Source organism: Coregonus clupeaformis, chromosome 11, assembly GCF_020615455.1.
Source record: "Coregonus clupeaformis isolate EN_2021a chromosome 11, ASM2061545v1, whole genome shotgun sequence".
NCBI lineage: Eukaryota > Metazoa > Chordata > Actinopteri > Salmoniformes > Salmonidae > Coregonus > Coregonus clupeaformis.
Window position 1 is genome coordinate 43,997,154 of NC_059202.1, and position 18,632 is coordinate 44,015,785.

At 44.1% G+C, this 18,632-nt stretch overlaps 1 protein-coding gene across 1 annotated transcript in view; it reads right to left on the bottom strand.

Moving 5' to 3' along the window:
* Positions 1-18,632, bottom strand: part of LOC121576916 (liprin-beta-2-like) — a 133,765-nt gene that overhangs the window by 38,786 nt on the left and 76,347 nt on the right. The window contains exons 6-9 of the mRNA XM_041890507.2: positions 17,913-18,053; positions 8,923-9,132; positions 7,896-7,988; positions 4,742-4,870 (exon numbers count right to left, since the gene is read on the bottom strand). Of these exons, the coding sequence (XP_041746441.1) occupies positions 4,742-4,870; positions 7,896-7,988; positions 8,923-9,132; positions 17,913-18,053 (573 nt within the window). The remainder of the gene's footprint in view (positions 1-4,741; positions 4,871-7,895; positions 7,989-8,922; positions 9,133-17,912; positions 18,054-18,632) is intronic.

Below are 18,632 nucleotides of genomic sequence, written 5' to 3' on the forward strand. Positions count from 1 at the left end.
ATGTACGCATTCAACGCTGCGCATTGGTCCTCCTCCTTAAGCGATCGTGACAGAAGAAACCACCATAACAGGACCAAGCAGCATGAAGAAGAGAGAGGATGGACTTGGGAGCAGTTGAGTAGGAGTCTCGACTGGGCCAAGCCAAGAGAAGAGGAGAGAGGTTGGACTTTGGAGCAGTGGGGTGAGAGTCTGGCGAGAACGATGGAGGCCTGGCCCACGGGGAGGAGAGACCCCCAGAAATTTTTTAGGGGGGGGCTCACGACGTCGGACCAGCAGGAGGCCGCGAGTAGAGCGGCCCAGCGGGTTGCCAGAGGAGGCCGCCAGGTTACGGGGCCACTGGTCGAAGAGGGGATGGAGGATGTAGAGGCACGGCGAGAGGTACTGGGGTGTGTTACCAGTCCGGTCCGGCCCGTTCCAGATCCCGAGGTAGAGCCAGTGGTGTGTGTCCCCAGTACGGTCCGGCCTGTTCCAGCCCCTCGCACCAAGTGTACGGTGCGCGTCGCCAGCCCAGCCCGGCCTGTCCCTGCTCCACGCACCAAGCCTACGGGGTGCGTCGCCAGCCCAGTCCGGCCCATCCAAGCTCCCCGCACCAAGCCAGTGGTGTGCGTCATCAGTCCGGCACGGCCCGTGCCTGCTCTCCGCACCAAGTCTGTGGTGCGTTTCCGTCAGCCCTGTCCGGCCCGTTCCTGCTCTCCGCACCAAGCCTACGGTGTGCGTCGCCAGCCCAGCCCGGCCAGTCCCTGCTCCACGCACCAAGCCTACGGTGTGCGTCGCCAGCCCAGCCCGGCCAGTCCCTGCTCCACGCACCAAGCCTACGGGGTGCGTCGCCAGCCCAGTCCGGCCCATCCAAGCTCCCCGCACAAGCCAGTGGTGTGCGTCATCAGTCCGGCACGGCCCGTAGCCTGCTCTCCGCACCAAGTCTGTGGTGCGTTTGCGTCAGCCCTGTCCGGCCCGTTCCTGCTCTCCGCACCAAGTCTGTGGTGCGCGTCGCCAGCCCAGTCCGGTCCATTCCTGCTCCACGCACCAAGCCAGGGGTGCGTATCGTCAGTCCGGCTCCGGCCAGCGGGCCAGACCCGGACCGGGGGTGCTTTGGGGGGTTGGAGAGGAGTGGGGATCAGGCCCGAGCCGGATCCGCCGCCAAGGCGGAGTGCCCACCCGGTCCCTCCCCTGTGGGATTTGGTTGGCGCGGTCGGAGTCCGCGCCTTTAGGGGGGGGGTACTGTCACGCCCTGGCTCTGGGGACAATGTTATGTTGAGCCGGGGTGTGTATTCTATGTTTGATTTTCTATGTTGGGCTGAGTGACTCCCAATCAGAGGCAACGAGTGACAGCTGGTTGTCTCTGATTGGGAGCCATATTTAACTATCTGTCTTTTCACTTTGTGTTGTGGTTTCTTGTTCCTTTTGGTTTGTGTGTATCGAAGGACTTCACGTTTCGTTCGTTGTTTTGATCGTGTCATCATTCAATAAATAATATGTACGCATTCAACGCTGCGCATTGGTCCTCCTCCTTAAGCGATCGTGACAGTTACCGTGCGCAATAGGCTATTCTTCTTCTCGTGAAATCCCAGGAAAAGCTAAAGGCTACAAAAGCTATAGGACATATTTTATTATACTAGGGCTAATAGCCTATTCGATGAAAGAAGCAGGCTTGCTCTAGTTAATTGATGTATGTAAAACAGGCCTACAGCATAGGCCAAATTAACTGTCGGGGAAAGTTGAGGAGAGAACATTGTTGCACTGATGCACTGCAAATAGTTGCACAGGACAGAGAGAGATTAGGACAGTGAAAAAGAAGACCCAAAGGAATTTACAACCATTTAGAAAAATGGAAATCACTTGCAAACCACTTAAACAACGAGGCAAGCAATGACATCATAAATGTACATTCATTTAAATAAATTATTTATCATTGTTTGTAGCCTACATTTAAATATTATCTGCAGTTGTCACTATGACAATGAACGCACCCTGAAAGCGCTGAATGTGTTACCACTTTATTAATAGGCCTACAGCCTGCACTAGGATGCGTTGATCAGTTGATTGACAGGTGTACTGTAAAATTAGAAACTTTCCTCTAGTGTGGATGCTCACCAACGTGGGTCCGAGTCAGGACTCGCGATAAGCTTCTTAAAATAACAGTTACTGCAATACTGCAATCTGTAGATGTTTGTTCACGTCCATCTACTTCAACATTTGTAAATGGCTGATGAAGAATTTGTTCCAGGATATAATCACTGCCACCTGGTGAAGTTAGCATAGGGCTAACGTGTACCATGTTATCTGATGGGACCTGCTACAATTTAGCGTTCTGTCACGTGTAAGTAAGTACATTTACAATTTTAATTGGCTGATATGCATTTTGAGCCAGATAAACTGTTTAAGTTAAAATCTTTGCTGATGTTCACAAGTACGGCCCTAAGGTAACTATCCACACATAGACAGGGCAGCAATCCTTCTCCGGTAACACAGGTTTGAGCAATGGGGGCTGGAATTAGGTACAGTAGGAGACATAGAACTAGAGAATGTGGCTGGATGAAAGTACAACAGTACACTTCCCCACTGCAGTACAAACCCAATAGACCACATGCACATTAAACAGGGAATCTCACTAATCCAATCTAGCCTATAGGGCAGCCTGAGTGGCAGCCTGAAGGTGAGCATGATGATTATCTGCCTGCCTGCCTGCCCAGGAGCATTCTGGCAGAACTGACTACAGACTGTGTGGGAGGTAGTCACTAGTCAATGACTACAGAGACACCTATAGGGGGTCATGCACTTGATCAGTGAACTAAATGGAAGTCCTAGAGTGAATGTCTGTCTACCATTCACGCCCACACACACACTTGACTCGTCTCTGCTGGATGAGCACAGTGTAGAGACAGGCAGATAGATCCTGTGCACATGGACAGCCTGTCTGCAGCCTGAGACATAAGTATCGCCCCCTTTACCCCATTCCACTTGCTACTGCAAAACACTTACATTGAATAACAGGTAGCTTAATGGGTAAGAGTGTTATGCCAGTAACCGAAAGGTCGCTAGTTCTAATCCCCGAGCCGACTAGTTGAAAAATATGTCAATGTGCCCTTAAGCAAGGCACTTAACCCTAATTGCTCCTGTAAGTCGCTCTGGATAAGAGCATCTGCAAAATGAAAAAAATCGGAAAAGTGGTGCGTGCATATGTATTCACCCCCCTTGCTATGAAGCCCCTAAATAATTAGCTTTAGAAGTCACATAATTAGTTAAATAAAGTCCACCTGTGTGCGATCTAAGTGTCACATGATATGTCACATGATCTCAGTATATATAGTTGTGGAGAAGTACAGATCAGGGTTCGGTTATAATTTTTTTTATCTGAGACTTTGAACATCTCACGGAGCACAATTAAATCCATTATTAAAAAATTGAAAGAATATCGCACCACAACAAACCTGCCAAGAGAGGGCTGCCCACCAAAACTCACGGACCAGGCAAGGAGGGCATTAATCAGAGAGGCAACAATGAGACCAAAGATAACCCTGAAGGAGTATCTGTCCATAGGACCACTTTAAGCCACACACTCCACAGAGCTGGGCTTTACGGAAGAGTGGCAAGAAAAAAGCCATTGCTTAACGAAAAGAATAAGCAAACACGTTTGGTGTTCACCAAAAGGAATGTGGGAGACTCCCCAAACATATGAAAGAAGGTACTCTGGTCAGATGAGAAAATTGAGCTTTTTGGCCATCAAGGAATACGCTATGTCTGGCGCAAACCCAACACCTCTCATCACCCCAAGAACACCATCCCCACAGTGAAGCATGGTGGTGGTGGCATCATGCTGTGGGGATGTTTTTCATCGGCAGGGACTGGGAAACTGGTCAGAATTGAAGGAATGATGGATGGCGCTAAATACAGGGAAATTCTTGAGGGAAACCTGTTTCAGTCTTCCAGAGATTTGAGACTGGGACAGAGGTTCACCTTCTAGCAGGACAATGACCCTAAGCATACTGCTAAAGCAACATTCGAGTGGTTTAAGGGGAAACCTTTAAATGTCTTGGAATGGCCTAGTCAAAGCCCAGATCTCAATCCAATTGAGAATATGTGGTATGACTTAAAGAGTGCTGTACACCAGCGGAACCCATCCAACTTGAAGGAGCTGGAGCAATGGGCAAAAATCCCAGTGGCTAGATGTCCCAAGCTTATAGAGACATACCCCAAGAGACTTGCAGCTGTAATTGCTGCAAAAGGTTGCTCTACAAAGTATTGACTGCACGCTCAAGTTTTCTGTTTTTTTGTCTTATTTGTTGTTTGTTTCACAATAAAAAATATTTTTAATCTTGTTAAATGTTGTGTAAATCAAATGATACAAACCCCCTCAAAAAATCAATTTTAATTCCAGGTTGTAAGGCAACAAAATAGGAAAAACTGCCAAGGGGGGTGAATACTTTCGCAAGCCACTGTATGAGGAACAACGTCAGAGGTGTTCCTCATATGGATTACATATAATTGATAGTCATACAGGTGACAATACTCTTAGTAAACTCTACCCAGAGGATCTCAGCAGAACCACCTGAACCTGTGTGGGATTGGGTGAATGAGATTCCCCAACCATGTGGGTTAACAAGAGGAGGGGAGGAAGAGAAGGAGGAGGAAAAGGGACAGGTGCAGACGAAGGAGGAGGCAGAGCACAACAGGAGCAGAGGGGGGAGGAGAAGGAGGAGTCAGCACGAGAGGCGGTTTAGGGGTTAGGAAGAAGAAGAGGCACCTGAGCGGTCCGCCATCGCTCCTCCCAGTGCTGCTTCTCTACCTGAGTGTGCTCTACAGAGAGCTTCAGGCTAGAGAGCTTGGTCATGAGCGACTGGTAACACACATGGAGAGAGTAAGAGATAGACAGCTAGAGGGAGAGAAAGCCAGAAGGGGTGGACAGTAAGCTTGAAGATAGGAACAAAGTTTACCTCCAAAATTGGGGTTGCCAAGAGCAACAAAGTAAATCAAAAGGCAATTACAGTGCATTCGGAAAGTATTCAGACCCCTTGACCTTTTCCACATTTTGTTACATTACAGCCTTATTCTAAAATGGATTAAATTGTTGTTTTTTCTCATCAATCTACACACAATACCCCATAATGACAAAGAAAAAATAGGTTTTTAGATTCTTCTGCAGATTTATAAAAAATAAAAGACTGAAATATCAAATGTACATAAGTATTCAGACCCTTTACTCAGTACTTTGTTGAAGCACCTTTGTCAGTGATTACAGCCTCAATTCTTCTTGGGTATGACGCTACAAGCTTGGCACACCCGTATTTGGGGAGTTTTTCCCATTCTTCCTTCTCTGCAGATCCTCTCAAGCTCTGTCAGGTTGGATGGGGATCGTCGCTGCACAGCTATTTTGAGGTCTCTCCAGAGATGTTCTATTGTGTTCAAGTCCAGGCTCTGGCTGGGTCACTCAAGGACATTCAGAGACTTGTCCTGAAGCCACTCCTGCGTTGTATTGTCTGTGTGCTTAGAGTCGTTGTCAATTTTAGTTTCATCAAACCAGAGAATCTTGTTTCTCATGGTCTGAGAGTCTTTAGGTGCCTTTTGTCAAACTCCAAGCGGGCTGTCATGTGCCTTTTAGGAGTGGCTTCCGTCTAGCCACTCTACCATAAAGGCCTGATTTGGTAGAGTGCTGCAGAGATGGTTGGCCTTCTGGAAGGTTCTCCCATCTCCATAAGGGAACTCTGGAGCTCTGTCAGGGTGACCATTAGGTTCTTGGTCACCTCCCTGACCAAGGCCCTTCTCCCCCGATTGCACAGTGGCTCTAGGAAGAATCTTGGTGGTTCCAAACTTCTTCCATTTAAGAATGATGGAGGCCACTGTGTTCTTGGGGACTTTCAATGACGCAGACATTTTTCAGTACCTTTACCCAGATATGTGCCTCGACACAATCCTGTCTCGGAGCTCTATGGACAATTCCTTCGACATCATGGCTTGGTATTTGCTCTGACATGCACTGTCAACTGTGGAACCTTATATAGACAGATGTGTGCCTTTCCAAATCATGTCCAATCAATTGAATTGACCACAGGTGGACTCCAATCAAGTTGTAGAAACAAGGATGATCAATGGAAACAGGATGCACCTGAGCTCAATTTCTAGTCTCAAAGCAAAGGGTCTGAATACTTATATGAATAAGGTATTTCTGTTTTTTATTTTTAATACATTTGCAAAATGTTCCAAAAACCTGTTTGACTTTGTCATTATGGGGATTGATGAGGATTTAATCAATTCTAGAATAATGCTGTAACGTAACAAAATGTGGAAAAAGTCAAGGGGTCTGAATACTTTCCGAATGTGTTCAAAAGAAATTGGAATATTAATAAGCAAAATAAATAAATAACTAAAGTGGGTGTCACCTTAAAGTGCCATGTGAATAAACTAAACTGACAGATAATTTGGACACACCTACTCATTCAAGGGTTTTTCTTTATTTTTACTATTTTCTACATTGTAGAATAATAGTGAAGATATCAAAACTATGAAATAACACATATGGAATCATGTAGTAACCAAAAAGGTGTTAAACTAATCAAAATATATTTTATATTTGAGATTCTTCAAAGTAGCCACCCTTTGCCTTGATGACAGCTTTGCACACTCTTGGCATTCTCTCAACCAGCTTCATGAGGTAGTCACCTGGAATGCATTTCAATTAACAGGTGTGCCTTGTTAAAAGCTAATTTGTGGAATTTCTTTCTTTCTTAATAAGTTTGAGCCAATCAGTTGTGTTGTGACAAGGTAGGGGTGGTATACAGAAGATAGCCTTATTTGGTAAAAGACCAAGTCCATATTATGGCAAGAACAGCTCAAATAAGCAAAGAGAAACGACAGTCCATCAGTAATTTAAGACATGAAGGTCAGTCAATACGGAAAATGTCAAGAACTTTGAACGTTTCTTCAAGTGCAGTTGCAAACACCATCAAGCGCTATAATGAAACTGGCTCTCATGAGGACCGGCACAGGAATGGAAGACCCAGAGTTACCTCTGCTGTAGAGCATAAGTTAATTAGATTGCAGCCCAAATAAATGCTTGACAGAGTTCAAGTAACAGACACTTCAACATCAACTGTTCAGAGGAGACTGCGTGAATCAGGCCTTCATGGTCTAATTGCTGCAAAGAAACCACTATTAAAGGACACCAATAAGAAGAAGAGACTTGCTTGGGCCAAGAAACACGAGCAATTGCATTAGACCGGTGGAAGTCCAAATTTGAGATTTTTGGTTCCAACCGCTGTGTCTTTGTGAGACACAGAGTAGGTGAACGAATGATCTCTGCATGTGTGGTTCCCACCGTGAAGCATGGAGGAGGAGGTGTGATGGTGTGGGGGGTGCTTTGCTGATGACACTGTCAGTGATTTATTTAGAATTCAAGGCACATTTAACCAGCATGTCTACCACAGCATTCTGCAGCAATACGCCATCTTATCTGGTTTGCGCTTAGTGTGACTATCATTTGTTTTTCAACAGGACAATGACCTAAATCCAATTGAGATGGTTTGGGATGAGTTGGACCGCAGAGTGAAGGAAAAGCAGCCAACAAGTGCTCAGCATATGTGGGAACTCCTTCAAGACTGTTGGAAAATCATTCCTCATGAAGCTGGTTGAAAGAATGCCAAGAGTGTGCAAAGCTGTCATCAAGGCAAAGAGTGGCTACTTTGAAGAATCTAAAATATAACATATATTTTGATTTGTTTAATCCTTTTTTGGTTACTACATGATTCCATATGTGTTATTTCATAGTTTTGATGTCTTCACTATTATTCTACAATGTAGAAAATAGTAAAAATAAAGACAAACCCTTGAATGAGTAGGCGTGTCCAAACCTTTGACTGGTACTGTATATATATATATATACAGTATATATATTTTTTTTTTACCTTTGTGGCCTTTAGTTTTCTCTCATACTGCGATTTCTCCCCCTCCAGCTCATCCACTTTACTCTTGAGAAGCCGGAGTTCTTGCAGGAAGCCCTGTGAATAACACAGAACATATTGTAACTTTTTAGTTGAAAATAACTGTCCCTTTGATGTAGAATCTCCAGACCAAAAACAGCATGCTCTTCACTGTGCCTTCCACAGGAAAACAGCAATTTCTCCACAGTAAAAAACCAGTGTTAGGATACAGACATTGTTCACTCAGTTTATAAATGAACATGTTACACCAAAAAGTAGAAGGGAAGGTTTTCAAAATCCCAAGTAGTTTGTTCCCTTAACAGCCAAAACACCGTGCAGTTAAGACAAAAAGCTAAACCTCCACATCCCAGGAAACACAGCAGGTGACCCTTTTAACATGTGACCAGTCAGTCAGTCCCCTATACTGTACTCAGTATGGATGGCTCAGACTCTTTAAAAGGACCAATGTTCATGGCCATTACCTGTCAGTTAGCTCATCTGGTTGCCAGTTTGTTTTAGCATCCATTAGACGCATTTAAAAAAGTTGTGTCAAAACTGAATTTTTCAACAAACTGGCAACAAGAATATAATGTTTCTTTGATAATGTCATACAAAAAATGTTAACAATGAAAAAGTTACTAAAGTAGATAGATTTGAATGTATCTTATGCTTAGAGACAGGGTAGTGGCATAAGCCATCAACCAAGCCTAGTTTTTGGAGACAGTGACCAGTAAACCTTGGCTGCATTAATAAGGTGAACCACGGACATGCAAACACACCACAACACTTAGAATGAGTAACGTAGTTTGAGATAACACCTGGATATGGAGGCAAACAGCACACATGAAAACCACAGGATTCCCACACACTGTAGTAGTAGATGTAGAGACGTCAGACACTGTAAGGAGAAGCGGTTAGTGTTAGAGCCTGTAGAGGATTCCAGAGGGGTAGGGAGGACGGTGGTTAGGAGAGACGGGGGAGCGCATCCATTCGGTTCAGAGAGTCTGCCTACATTCTGTCCTCCACAGCGACAGCAAAACTCCTCTACGTCAGAGCCACCCAAGCTCACATCGGGGCACTGGTCGTAGGCCTCGCGGGCACCACACTCCCCCTGGGCCTCCCCCTGGGCCTCCATGGCCTGTTTCTCCATGATCCGGGTATGGATCTCCTCCTGAAACCTACACATCTGCTCCTGGAGCTCGCTAATCAGATTTACCACACACTGTGAGAGGGAAAAGAAAATACAAAACAGAAAAAGGAGGAATAATAATTTTAAAAAAGTTTCAAAATGATATGTTCTGTTGTGGGTTAAATGTTTTTATGTTTATTTTTATTTTGATATGTAACACGTAACAGAAGTGGTTATTACTAGGATGAGGGTAAAGGGAACTCTGAGCTTCAGGGCAGATCTGTACGGTGCAATATTTGACATGGTTAAACTGGCACACTCTGCCAGACAGCATGAACAAAGTTCCTGACCTACTTTGCAAGTTCTCAAAGTGCAAATGGGAAGACTGGCTAGTTTGGCCAACTATGATTAAACCTAAGTGTATGATTGAAACAAACAAGTGAAACGGGATGTCTCACTAACACAGTGGTATTCAAAGTGGGGGTCACGACCCCTCATGGGGTCACGGGGGAACTGCAGTGGGGTCGCCAAAATGCACTACAAGTCACAGCAAGCACTGCCAACGTGCTGCATGCAAAACGACAGTGCATTGCCACACACACACCCCTACTCCCAGACCAGTGGCGACCCCTCATATATTTATTTATTATATTATTATAAAAAAATGTTTTGGGGGGGGGTTGCCTGCTTTGCATGTTAATTTTACATTAATAAGTGTCACATATCAGTTTGCAAACAATGTAAAAAAAAAAAATTGAGTTAATAAAGCCGCATACAAACTTGGTCTCTTTTTTGCTTTCTTGAGTAAGGCAGCTCCAAAATGCAGGTGTTTCAGCCTAGCTCAGTGTTTTCTGTGGTGGTGGGGCAACCAGTGGAAAATATGGAGCGTAGGGGTTGGTAATGTTCTCTAGTTGCGCCGTGATTGGCTCAGTGTTCTGTCACTCATGGGGACACTACGTCACCGCCAAATCTAAGGGTAGAGCTCGAAAATGTAAGCCCCTTGGGTGCCGCCATAGAGCTACATTAGAAGTGCCCATCCAAGAAGACTCAAGGTCATTGGCCACAGATAAAATGACGTCAAATCACGTTATATCTACAGTAGCTTTGATTGGACTGATCATGTCAACACCATACATTCAAAATCTTAGCTAGCAAGCTAGCAGTCATCATCATGGCAATCTACTGGCAAATGCTTTTTAATCCTTGTCATATGAAGAGAAATAATGAAGAGAAACTATAGATAAAACGTATCGGTGCTCATCGGCCATTGTCAATAAACATTACACAACAAGTTGGAAATCGCAAATTCAACAATGAGTGGTTTGGAAGGAATTAGTGGCTAACTGCAAGCATTGCAAAGCAATCACTAGCCTGCTATTCAGTTGAGTGGGTTTGTGGTTCCAAGTCTGGGTTTAAGGGTCTCTTTTCCAAGCTTAAAATAATAAACATTCAACATTGGCCATTTTGTCAATCCAGCATGATTTCTGCCACGCTCAAAACACCTGGAAACTCAGAACTGGGAAATCTGACTTCAGTGAGTTCAAGACAACTGGGAACTCGGAAAAAAACAAGCTCTGACTGGGAAAATACGTTTTGAACGGTCATCCAACTCGGAATTGCAAGTCGGAAACTTGGGCCTCTTTCTAGAGCTCTGACATGAAGATCACTGACGTCATCATGATTCAACCTTGTTTTTTTCCGAGTTCCCAGTTGTCTTGAAAGCACCATAAATCCAGAGAATGCCAGACATTGATGACAAAATTTGCCCACGAAGGACCGCCGCGCCACCTTCCTGTCCAAGTGAGCACAGCACAACAAGGTGAGTCCAAAAATGTATTGTATGCTGCTGCATAAATGATGTAATATGCCAGGGAGATATGTATACTGTAGCTAAGAAAGTAATACTAAGTGTATGTTGTGTAGTAAGCTGTTAGTAGCCCATGTGCCTCACCCTAATAATTTGGTCCCTTTCCCCCTCTTAATTTCGCCTACTGTTCTGACTTGGTGGTGCACATGTAGCCTATAGCCTGTTTTAGAGAAATGTCATCATTGAATATTGTAAGAGCTTTCATTGTTTCGCTGACAGCCAAGGCTCCGCTGATAGCCAGGTGTAGCAGTGGTAAGGTGTTGGGACTGCTGTTGGGACAGCTTTATGTAGGCCCTAACAGTTTGTGGACACCGTTTGTCACCGTTATAGTGCCATTAATGTATTCTTTAGTGTTGTGTTGTGTATTAAATGTTTTGCCCCACCAAGATTTACATGCTAAAATCACCACTGTCCCAGACTCACACACACACACCTACCTACACACACTATATCATATAATCACTAATGCCACTGACGGAATCTTCTACCAGACCGAAAGTTTACATTTTTTGTAGGCTAAATGTCCATGCCATGTTTCGGTTCCAAAGGGTCATTGCTGTATTCTACAGAAAATGCCATCTTGGTTGTCAAAAAGTTATAAGATAAAGGATTTGCACATGGGTATAAATTACTACTAAAGGACAACAGGACACACAAGCGAGTATAAATGAGACAACAGATTTTGTGTGTCCCGTTTACAGCGCGCAGGGGAGGGAAAGTAGCTAGGCTCCTAAAGGGTTCCAGTCTGACTTCGGTATTTAAAGCTTGACAATCAATAACCAAAAAGCAAAACCTGCAACAAAACACCATGCAAAGGAGAAACATGTCGGCCTATTACAGCTACATTTGAGCAGTAGCCTAGGCTGGCTACTCAACTACAAGACATTCTGAGTGCACCATACAGCAATGCTACATTCAACTGCACTGGTGATCCATGCAGTGCAAAAAAATTAACAACATGTTTTAAGTTCAAATGTTACAATAACCTAGCTATGTTTTTGTTATTTGGAGTCACAGCATATTATGCACATCTGCAAGCATAGCAGCAAAGGCTGGACATATTATTTATCTCTTCTTTATCTCTTCTTTTGTTTTAATATGTTAAAATGCTATATACAGCATTCTATGTAGATATAGTAAGTGGACATTATAAAGGGCCATATTTTTTCTAATAAAACACTGGCCAGTTTGGGCCAGTTGTATGCACGTTTATGTCAAAAAATAAAAATAAAAAACATAATAGCCCGCGAATTCGTTGTGTTTTTTCAATATGGCCCATACGCTGATTGAGTTTGACACCCCTGGTGTAGATGAAGGGGAGGAGACAGGTTAAAAGAAGGATTTTTGTGCTGAGTAGTAGTGCGCAACTCCATATCCTGAATAGTAGGGAGAGGTGGGTGGGGTGGGTGTTTAATGTCCTAATCTTGGATACACTGACAGAAATGCCAGGCCTGTGGACAGAGGAAGTTTCATATGATAGTGCCATATGATGTTACACTTACAGTACAGCTGATGATAAGACACACGTTCCCCCTCTATATATAGCTGTATGGTCTGAGCTTGGTGGTCGAGCAGAGGTCTCCGCGGTGAAAGTGTTTGCACTTTTGGAATGTTCCAAGTGAATTTCTGACATTCCCCCTTGGTGCATGGAGCCTAGCAGCTGTCACTTCCAGGGACAAGTGTTTGTGGATGAAATAAATGCAGACTGGTTTCATGTTACCATGGCAACATGACCTGCATGGAGTCCAGCTCCACCCGGATATCATGGATTTATGGGACGGGGGCAGAGAGGAGTGACCTGACAGGCTGTGTACATTACATGGTAAACCCAAGAGCTTCCCCCTCAGTCAATATAATTTACTTTGCATAATGTCACTGTTACGGACATTCAGATTGCTCTCGGTTATTGCAATATTTCATTAGAAATCCGATCGAGATTTGACTTCCTACAGATGTCACCATTGTATCCGATCTGTGCAAATGTCTTTAGCGATATGCGCAGTTGATGATTGCTCATCAGAATGACTTGAACACAGCCAGCGTTTCTGCTCCGCGCCATTTCTAATCTGCCCGCTTGTCTGTCAGCAGATCTCGTTTAGGCCCCGCCGAGTTTTCATGCCTCAGACAATTTCCGTCCCTGTATATCAGTCTCTATATCGCCTTTTGGGGCAGAGGGGGCATTTGGGTGCCCTGGTCCTCAGCGTTCGTCCACAACACTAAATCATGTTTATTTAATATAAGGCCAGATCCTCTGTGGCACAGACAGACTGGGGTTGTGACAGGACTGAGGCTCTGGTGATGCCCACATAGACAGACAGAGAGTTTTACACACTGCCAACGCCACATGAAAAGTCTACGTCTTTCCTCCTCATGTCCCCTCTTCTTCAAGGTCTCACACTCACATGTTCCAGTTCCATTTGAGAGCAGCTGGGTGTGATGAACAAAGCAGCACAAAGGGCTCATTAAGGAATGGCGATGCAGAGGTTTTCTACATTGCAGAATAATAGTGAAGACATCAAAACTATGAAATAACACATATGGAATCATGTAGTAACCAAAAAAGTGTTAAACAAATCAAAGTATATTTTAGATTTTAGCCACCCTTTGCCTTGATGACAGCTTTGCACACTCTTGGCATTCTCTCCACCAGCTTCATGAGGTAGACACCTGGAATGCATTTCAATTAACAGGTGTGCCTTGTTAAAAGTTAATTTGTGGAATTTCTTTCCTTCTTAATGCGTTTGAGCCAATCAGTTGTGTTGTGACAAGGTAAGGGTGGTATACAGAAGATAGCCCTATTTGGTAAAAGACCAAGTCCATATTATGGCAAGAACAGCTCAAATAAGCAAAGAGAAACGACAGTCCATCATTAATTTAAGACATGAAAGTCAGTCAATCCGGAAAATGTCAAGAACTTTGAAAATGTCTTCAAGTGCAGTCACAAAAACCATCAAGCGCTATGATAAAACTGGCTCTCATGAGGACCGCCACAGGAAAGGAAGACCCAGAGTTACCTCTGCTGCAGAGGATAAGTTCATTAGAGTTAAATGCACCTCAGATTGCAGCCCAAATAAATGCTTCACAGGGTTCAAGTAACAGACACATCTCAACATCAACTGTTCAGAGGAGACTGCGTGAATCAGGCCTTTATGGTCGAATTGCTGCAAAGAAACACCAATAATAAGAAGAGACTTGCTTGGGCCAAGAAACATGAGCAATAGACATTAGACTGGTGGAAATCTGTCCTTTGGTCTGATGAGTCCAAATTTGAGATTTTTGGTTCCAACCACCGTGTATTCATGAGACGCAGAGTAGGTGAACAGATGATCTCCGCATGTGTGGTTCCCACCATGAAGCATGGAGGAGGAGGTGTGATGGTGTGTGGGGTGCTTTGCTGGTGACACTGTCAGTGATTTATTTAGAATTCAAGACACACTTAACCAGCATGGCTACCACAGCATTCTGCAGCGATACGCCAACAGTGTGCAAAGCTGTCATCAAGGCAAAGGGTGGCTACTTTGAAGAATATAAAATATAAAATAAATGTTTATTTGTTTGGTAACTACATGATTCCATATGTGTTATTTCATAGTTTTGATGTCTTCACTATTATTCTACAATGTAGAAAATTGTCAAAATAAAGAAAAACCCTTGAATGAGTAGGTGTGTCCAAACTTTTGACTGGTACTGTAAAATTAACTAATATCAGAAATCTAACAGTTGTATAAGCTCTTATATTAGAAGGATAATCGTAACTGTGTTCACAGTAACTAGAAGACTTATGTCCAGTATTAGCCCTTTACACTGCAAAAAGAGACTCTGGTGGTCTGGTCATGGCAGTTCCTAATGAAGTTATAAAATGGTGATCAGACAGTGGGCTCTGACAGACCTACAGAGGAGGTGATCCTGTGAGGGAACTACAGCCTGTCTGTCTGGGGAGAGTGTTTGATCTCCTCGGGCGTCCCGTTCGAGCCCCTGTTGCTCTTTACGTAAGGGATAAATGCTGACGTTCTGTACATTACCTTGAAAATAATGGAGGAGGCGGAGCCGAGTCCCTTTGCAGAGTAAATTTTTCCAAGGTAATGTACAGAACATCAGCGTTTATCTCTTACTTATACCATAGTTGCCAAAGAAAACAATACTAAAGCACACATTTACCGGTAGAAATGCATACTTTTTTACATTTTCATTTTTATAAGAGAATTCATACTTTCCCATCTTTTGGTTGCTAGTCGTTCGTTCGATTAGTTCGATATTTATAGACGGAACACAGTTGTTCGTTCTATATGTTCCATTGCTATGCTCGCTGGCAACGTTCTTGTCCTTTGCTTGCTAGCTATCCAACTAGCTACGGCTAACACAGTCACGACCTCTGCAGCCAGAATAACAGCAAAGTAGATGCATTTGCGTTTGCTTAAGCTGTTTTCTATTGACATTCATTTTGGTACATCAATAACAATGAGCTGATGATGCACGATTCTGCCTGGTATAGCCAGAAAAGTTTGCCTTCTCGTCAGGACAGTCGACGCTGTTCATTACGAGGAGATCACATTGCATATCAAACACTAGGCTAGCTAAATAGTTTGTTGGGTAACACTTTACTTGACACCCAGCGTCATAACACGTTATGACAAGGTCATAACCATGTCATAATATGTCATAACAGCTGACCTAACTTGTCATAACCTGTCATAATATGGTCATACCACTGTCATGACACATACATTTAGACCTGTTCTGACATATTTAGCATTATTTTATGGCTAGTTATGACACCTACATAAGACTGTCAAAAGCCACAAAACCTACTACACAAGGCAAAACATTCCATTACACCATAGCCTACTTGTCAACAGTATGTTTATGTTACATAACATTTTATGAAATTGAGCATATATTCAATTATAATTGTAATTGCGCACAAATTGATGTCAGACATGCACCTACCCCAATGCTCTGTTGCTGATGACTGGGACAAATGCAGGAGCAGATTTCAGGAGCAGGACAAGACACCCTCTTTTTGACTGATGACTGATATAAGGGCCTGTACGTGATAGGCCTATCTGGCTTATATGAGTATGATGGTCATAATGCTTCTTGACAGTGTCATGAAGTGCATTTTCTTAGTCCAAGTAAAGTGACACAGGAGGGTCATAATGCTTCATGACAGTGTCATAAAGTGCATTTTCTTAGTCCAAGTAAAATGACACAGGATGGTCATAATGCTTCATGACAGTGTCATAGAGTGTATTTATTTAAAATATGTTGAAAAGAAAATGCCTGTAAATAATTCATTACAAGAACAAAGTACTTAAGAAACAAACTTTCAAACAAAAGGAAACTTCTTGGCATTCAAAATAAATTTGAATAAATGTGGGTTTTGACACTCTTATGTCGGTGTCATAACCAGCCATAAAATAATGCAATATACACTATATATACAAAAGTATGTGGATACCCCTTCACCTGTTGCTGACAGGTGGATAAAATCGAGCACACCACCATGCAATCTCCATAGACAAACATTGGCAGTAGAATGGCCTTACTGAAGAGCTCAGTGACTTTCAACAAGTCAGTTCGTCAAATTTCTGCCCTGCTCGAGCTGCCCCGGTCAACTGTAAGGGCTGTTATTGTGAAGTGGAAACGTCTAGGAGCAACAACGGCTCAGCCGCGAAGTGGTAGGCCACACAAGCTCACAGAACGTGACCGCCGAGTGCTGAAGCGCGTAAAAATCGTCTGTCCTCAGTTGCAACAACTGCCTCTGGAAGCAACGTCAGCACAAGAACTGCTCGTTGGGAGCTTTATGAAATGGGTTTCCATGGCCGAGCAGCCGAACAAAAGCCTAAGATCACAATGCGCAATGCCAAGCGTCGGCTGGAGTGGTGTAAAGCTTGCCACCATTGGACTCTGGAGCAGTGGAAACGCGTTCTCTGGAGTGATGAGTCACGCTTTACCATCTGGTAGTCTGACGGACAAATCTGGGTTTGGCGGATGCCAGGAGAACGCTACCTGCCCCAATGCATAGTGCCAACTGTAAAGTTTGGTGGAGGAGGAATAATGTTCTGGGCTGTTTTTCATGGTTCGGGCTAGGCCCCTTAGTTCCAGTGAAGGGAAATCTTAACATTACAGCATACAATTACATTCTAGACAATTCTGTGCTTCCAACTTTGTGGCAACAGTTTGGGGAAGGCCCTTCCTGTTTCAGCATGACAATGCCCCCGTGCACAAAGTGAGGTCCATACAGAATTGGTTTGTCGAGATCGGTGTGGAAGAACTTGACTGGCCTGCACAGAGCCCTGACCTCAAGCCGATCGAACACCTTTGGGATGAATTTGAACGCCGACTGTGAGCCAGGCCTAATCGCCCAACATCAGTCCCTGACTAATCCTCTTGTGGCTGAATGGAAGAAAGTCCCCGCAGCAACGTTAAAACATCTATTGGAAAGCCTTCCCAGAAGAGTTGAGGCTGTTATAGCAGCAAAGGGGGGATGCTCGACGAGATGTTCGACGAGCAGGTGTCCACATACTTTTGGTCATGTAGTTTATGTCACAACAGGTGTAAATATAGGGTCATGACAGTGTTATGACCATGTTATGACAGGTTATGACAAGTTGTGTCAGCTGTTATGATGCTGGGTGTCAAGTAAAGTGTTACCGTTTGTTGCTACACTTTGGGGTTAGAGTGGTAAAGGCACTGAGAGCCCACACTGAGACCATACTCCTTACTGATGGAATTATGTTTTTCACTTGGCATTCCATCCTGCTCTAACTAGGAAATACACAAAGTTGGCTTACTTCATAGGGCTTTGTGGGAATCTTACTAACAGCTGAGGGTATATGGTGCCACCATACAAAGCCCTGAGTGGAGAAAACAGTGCTATTCATTTTCAGAACAGGCTGAGTTTAAGTCAAGTTTAAGTAAATGTTTATGGTAAACCAGCCCAGAGTCTGTGATTCTTACACACCCATCCTCTCCCCTCCTCCCAGCCTGTACTACAGTACCGTACCTCAGCTTTGTTCTGCTGGTCCTCGCTGCTGTCGTTGTGGTTCTGTTCCTCGTCCATGCTGACCAGCTTCAGTTTCAGGTAGGAAACCTCATCCATCAGATCCAGTTTCTGGGTCTCCAATGTGGTCCGGCTCAGCAGCTCCTGTACCGCACACACAGCCGAAGAGACACACACATTAAAACTCCCCTACACACACACACACACACACTCTATCCACTGACCAAGGCGATCAGAGTGAAGTATAAAGTCAATGTGCCGCTCCACTGGGCACAAAACTCCCCCAAACCAACAGTTCAGCCTGGGAGCCCGGGCCCTGCTCTGCTATATATACACACTGCTATGTGGCTCTATTTTTACTTCCTCTGTCTGACTCAGGGAGGAGAGAGAGAGAGAGAGAGAGAGAGAGAGAGAGAGAGAGAGAGAGAGAGAGAGAGAGAGAGAGAGAGAGAGAGAGAGAGAGAGAGAGAGAGAGAGAGAGAGAGAGAGAGAGAGAGAGAGAGAGAGAGAGAGAGAGAGAGAGAGAGAGAGAGAGAGAGAGAGAGAGAGAGAGAGAGAGAGAGAGAACACTAAGTTAGAGACAGACTCTAAAATATTCAAAAGACCTGGGACAGGAGCAGTGTGCGTGTGTGTGTGCATGTGTGCGTGTGTGTGTGTTTGTGTGTATAGAGCAGGTGGGTGTGTGAGCTTTGACTCTAGATTTCACACACAGTAAACACACTT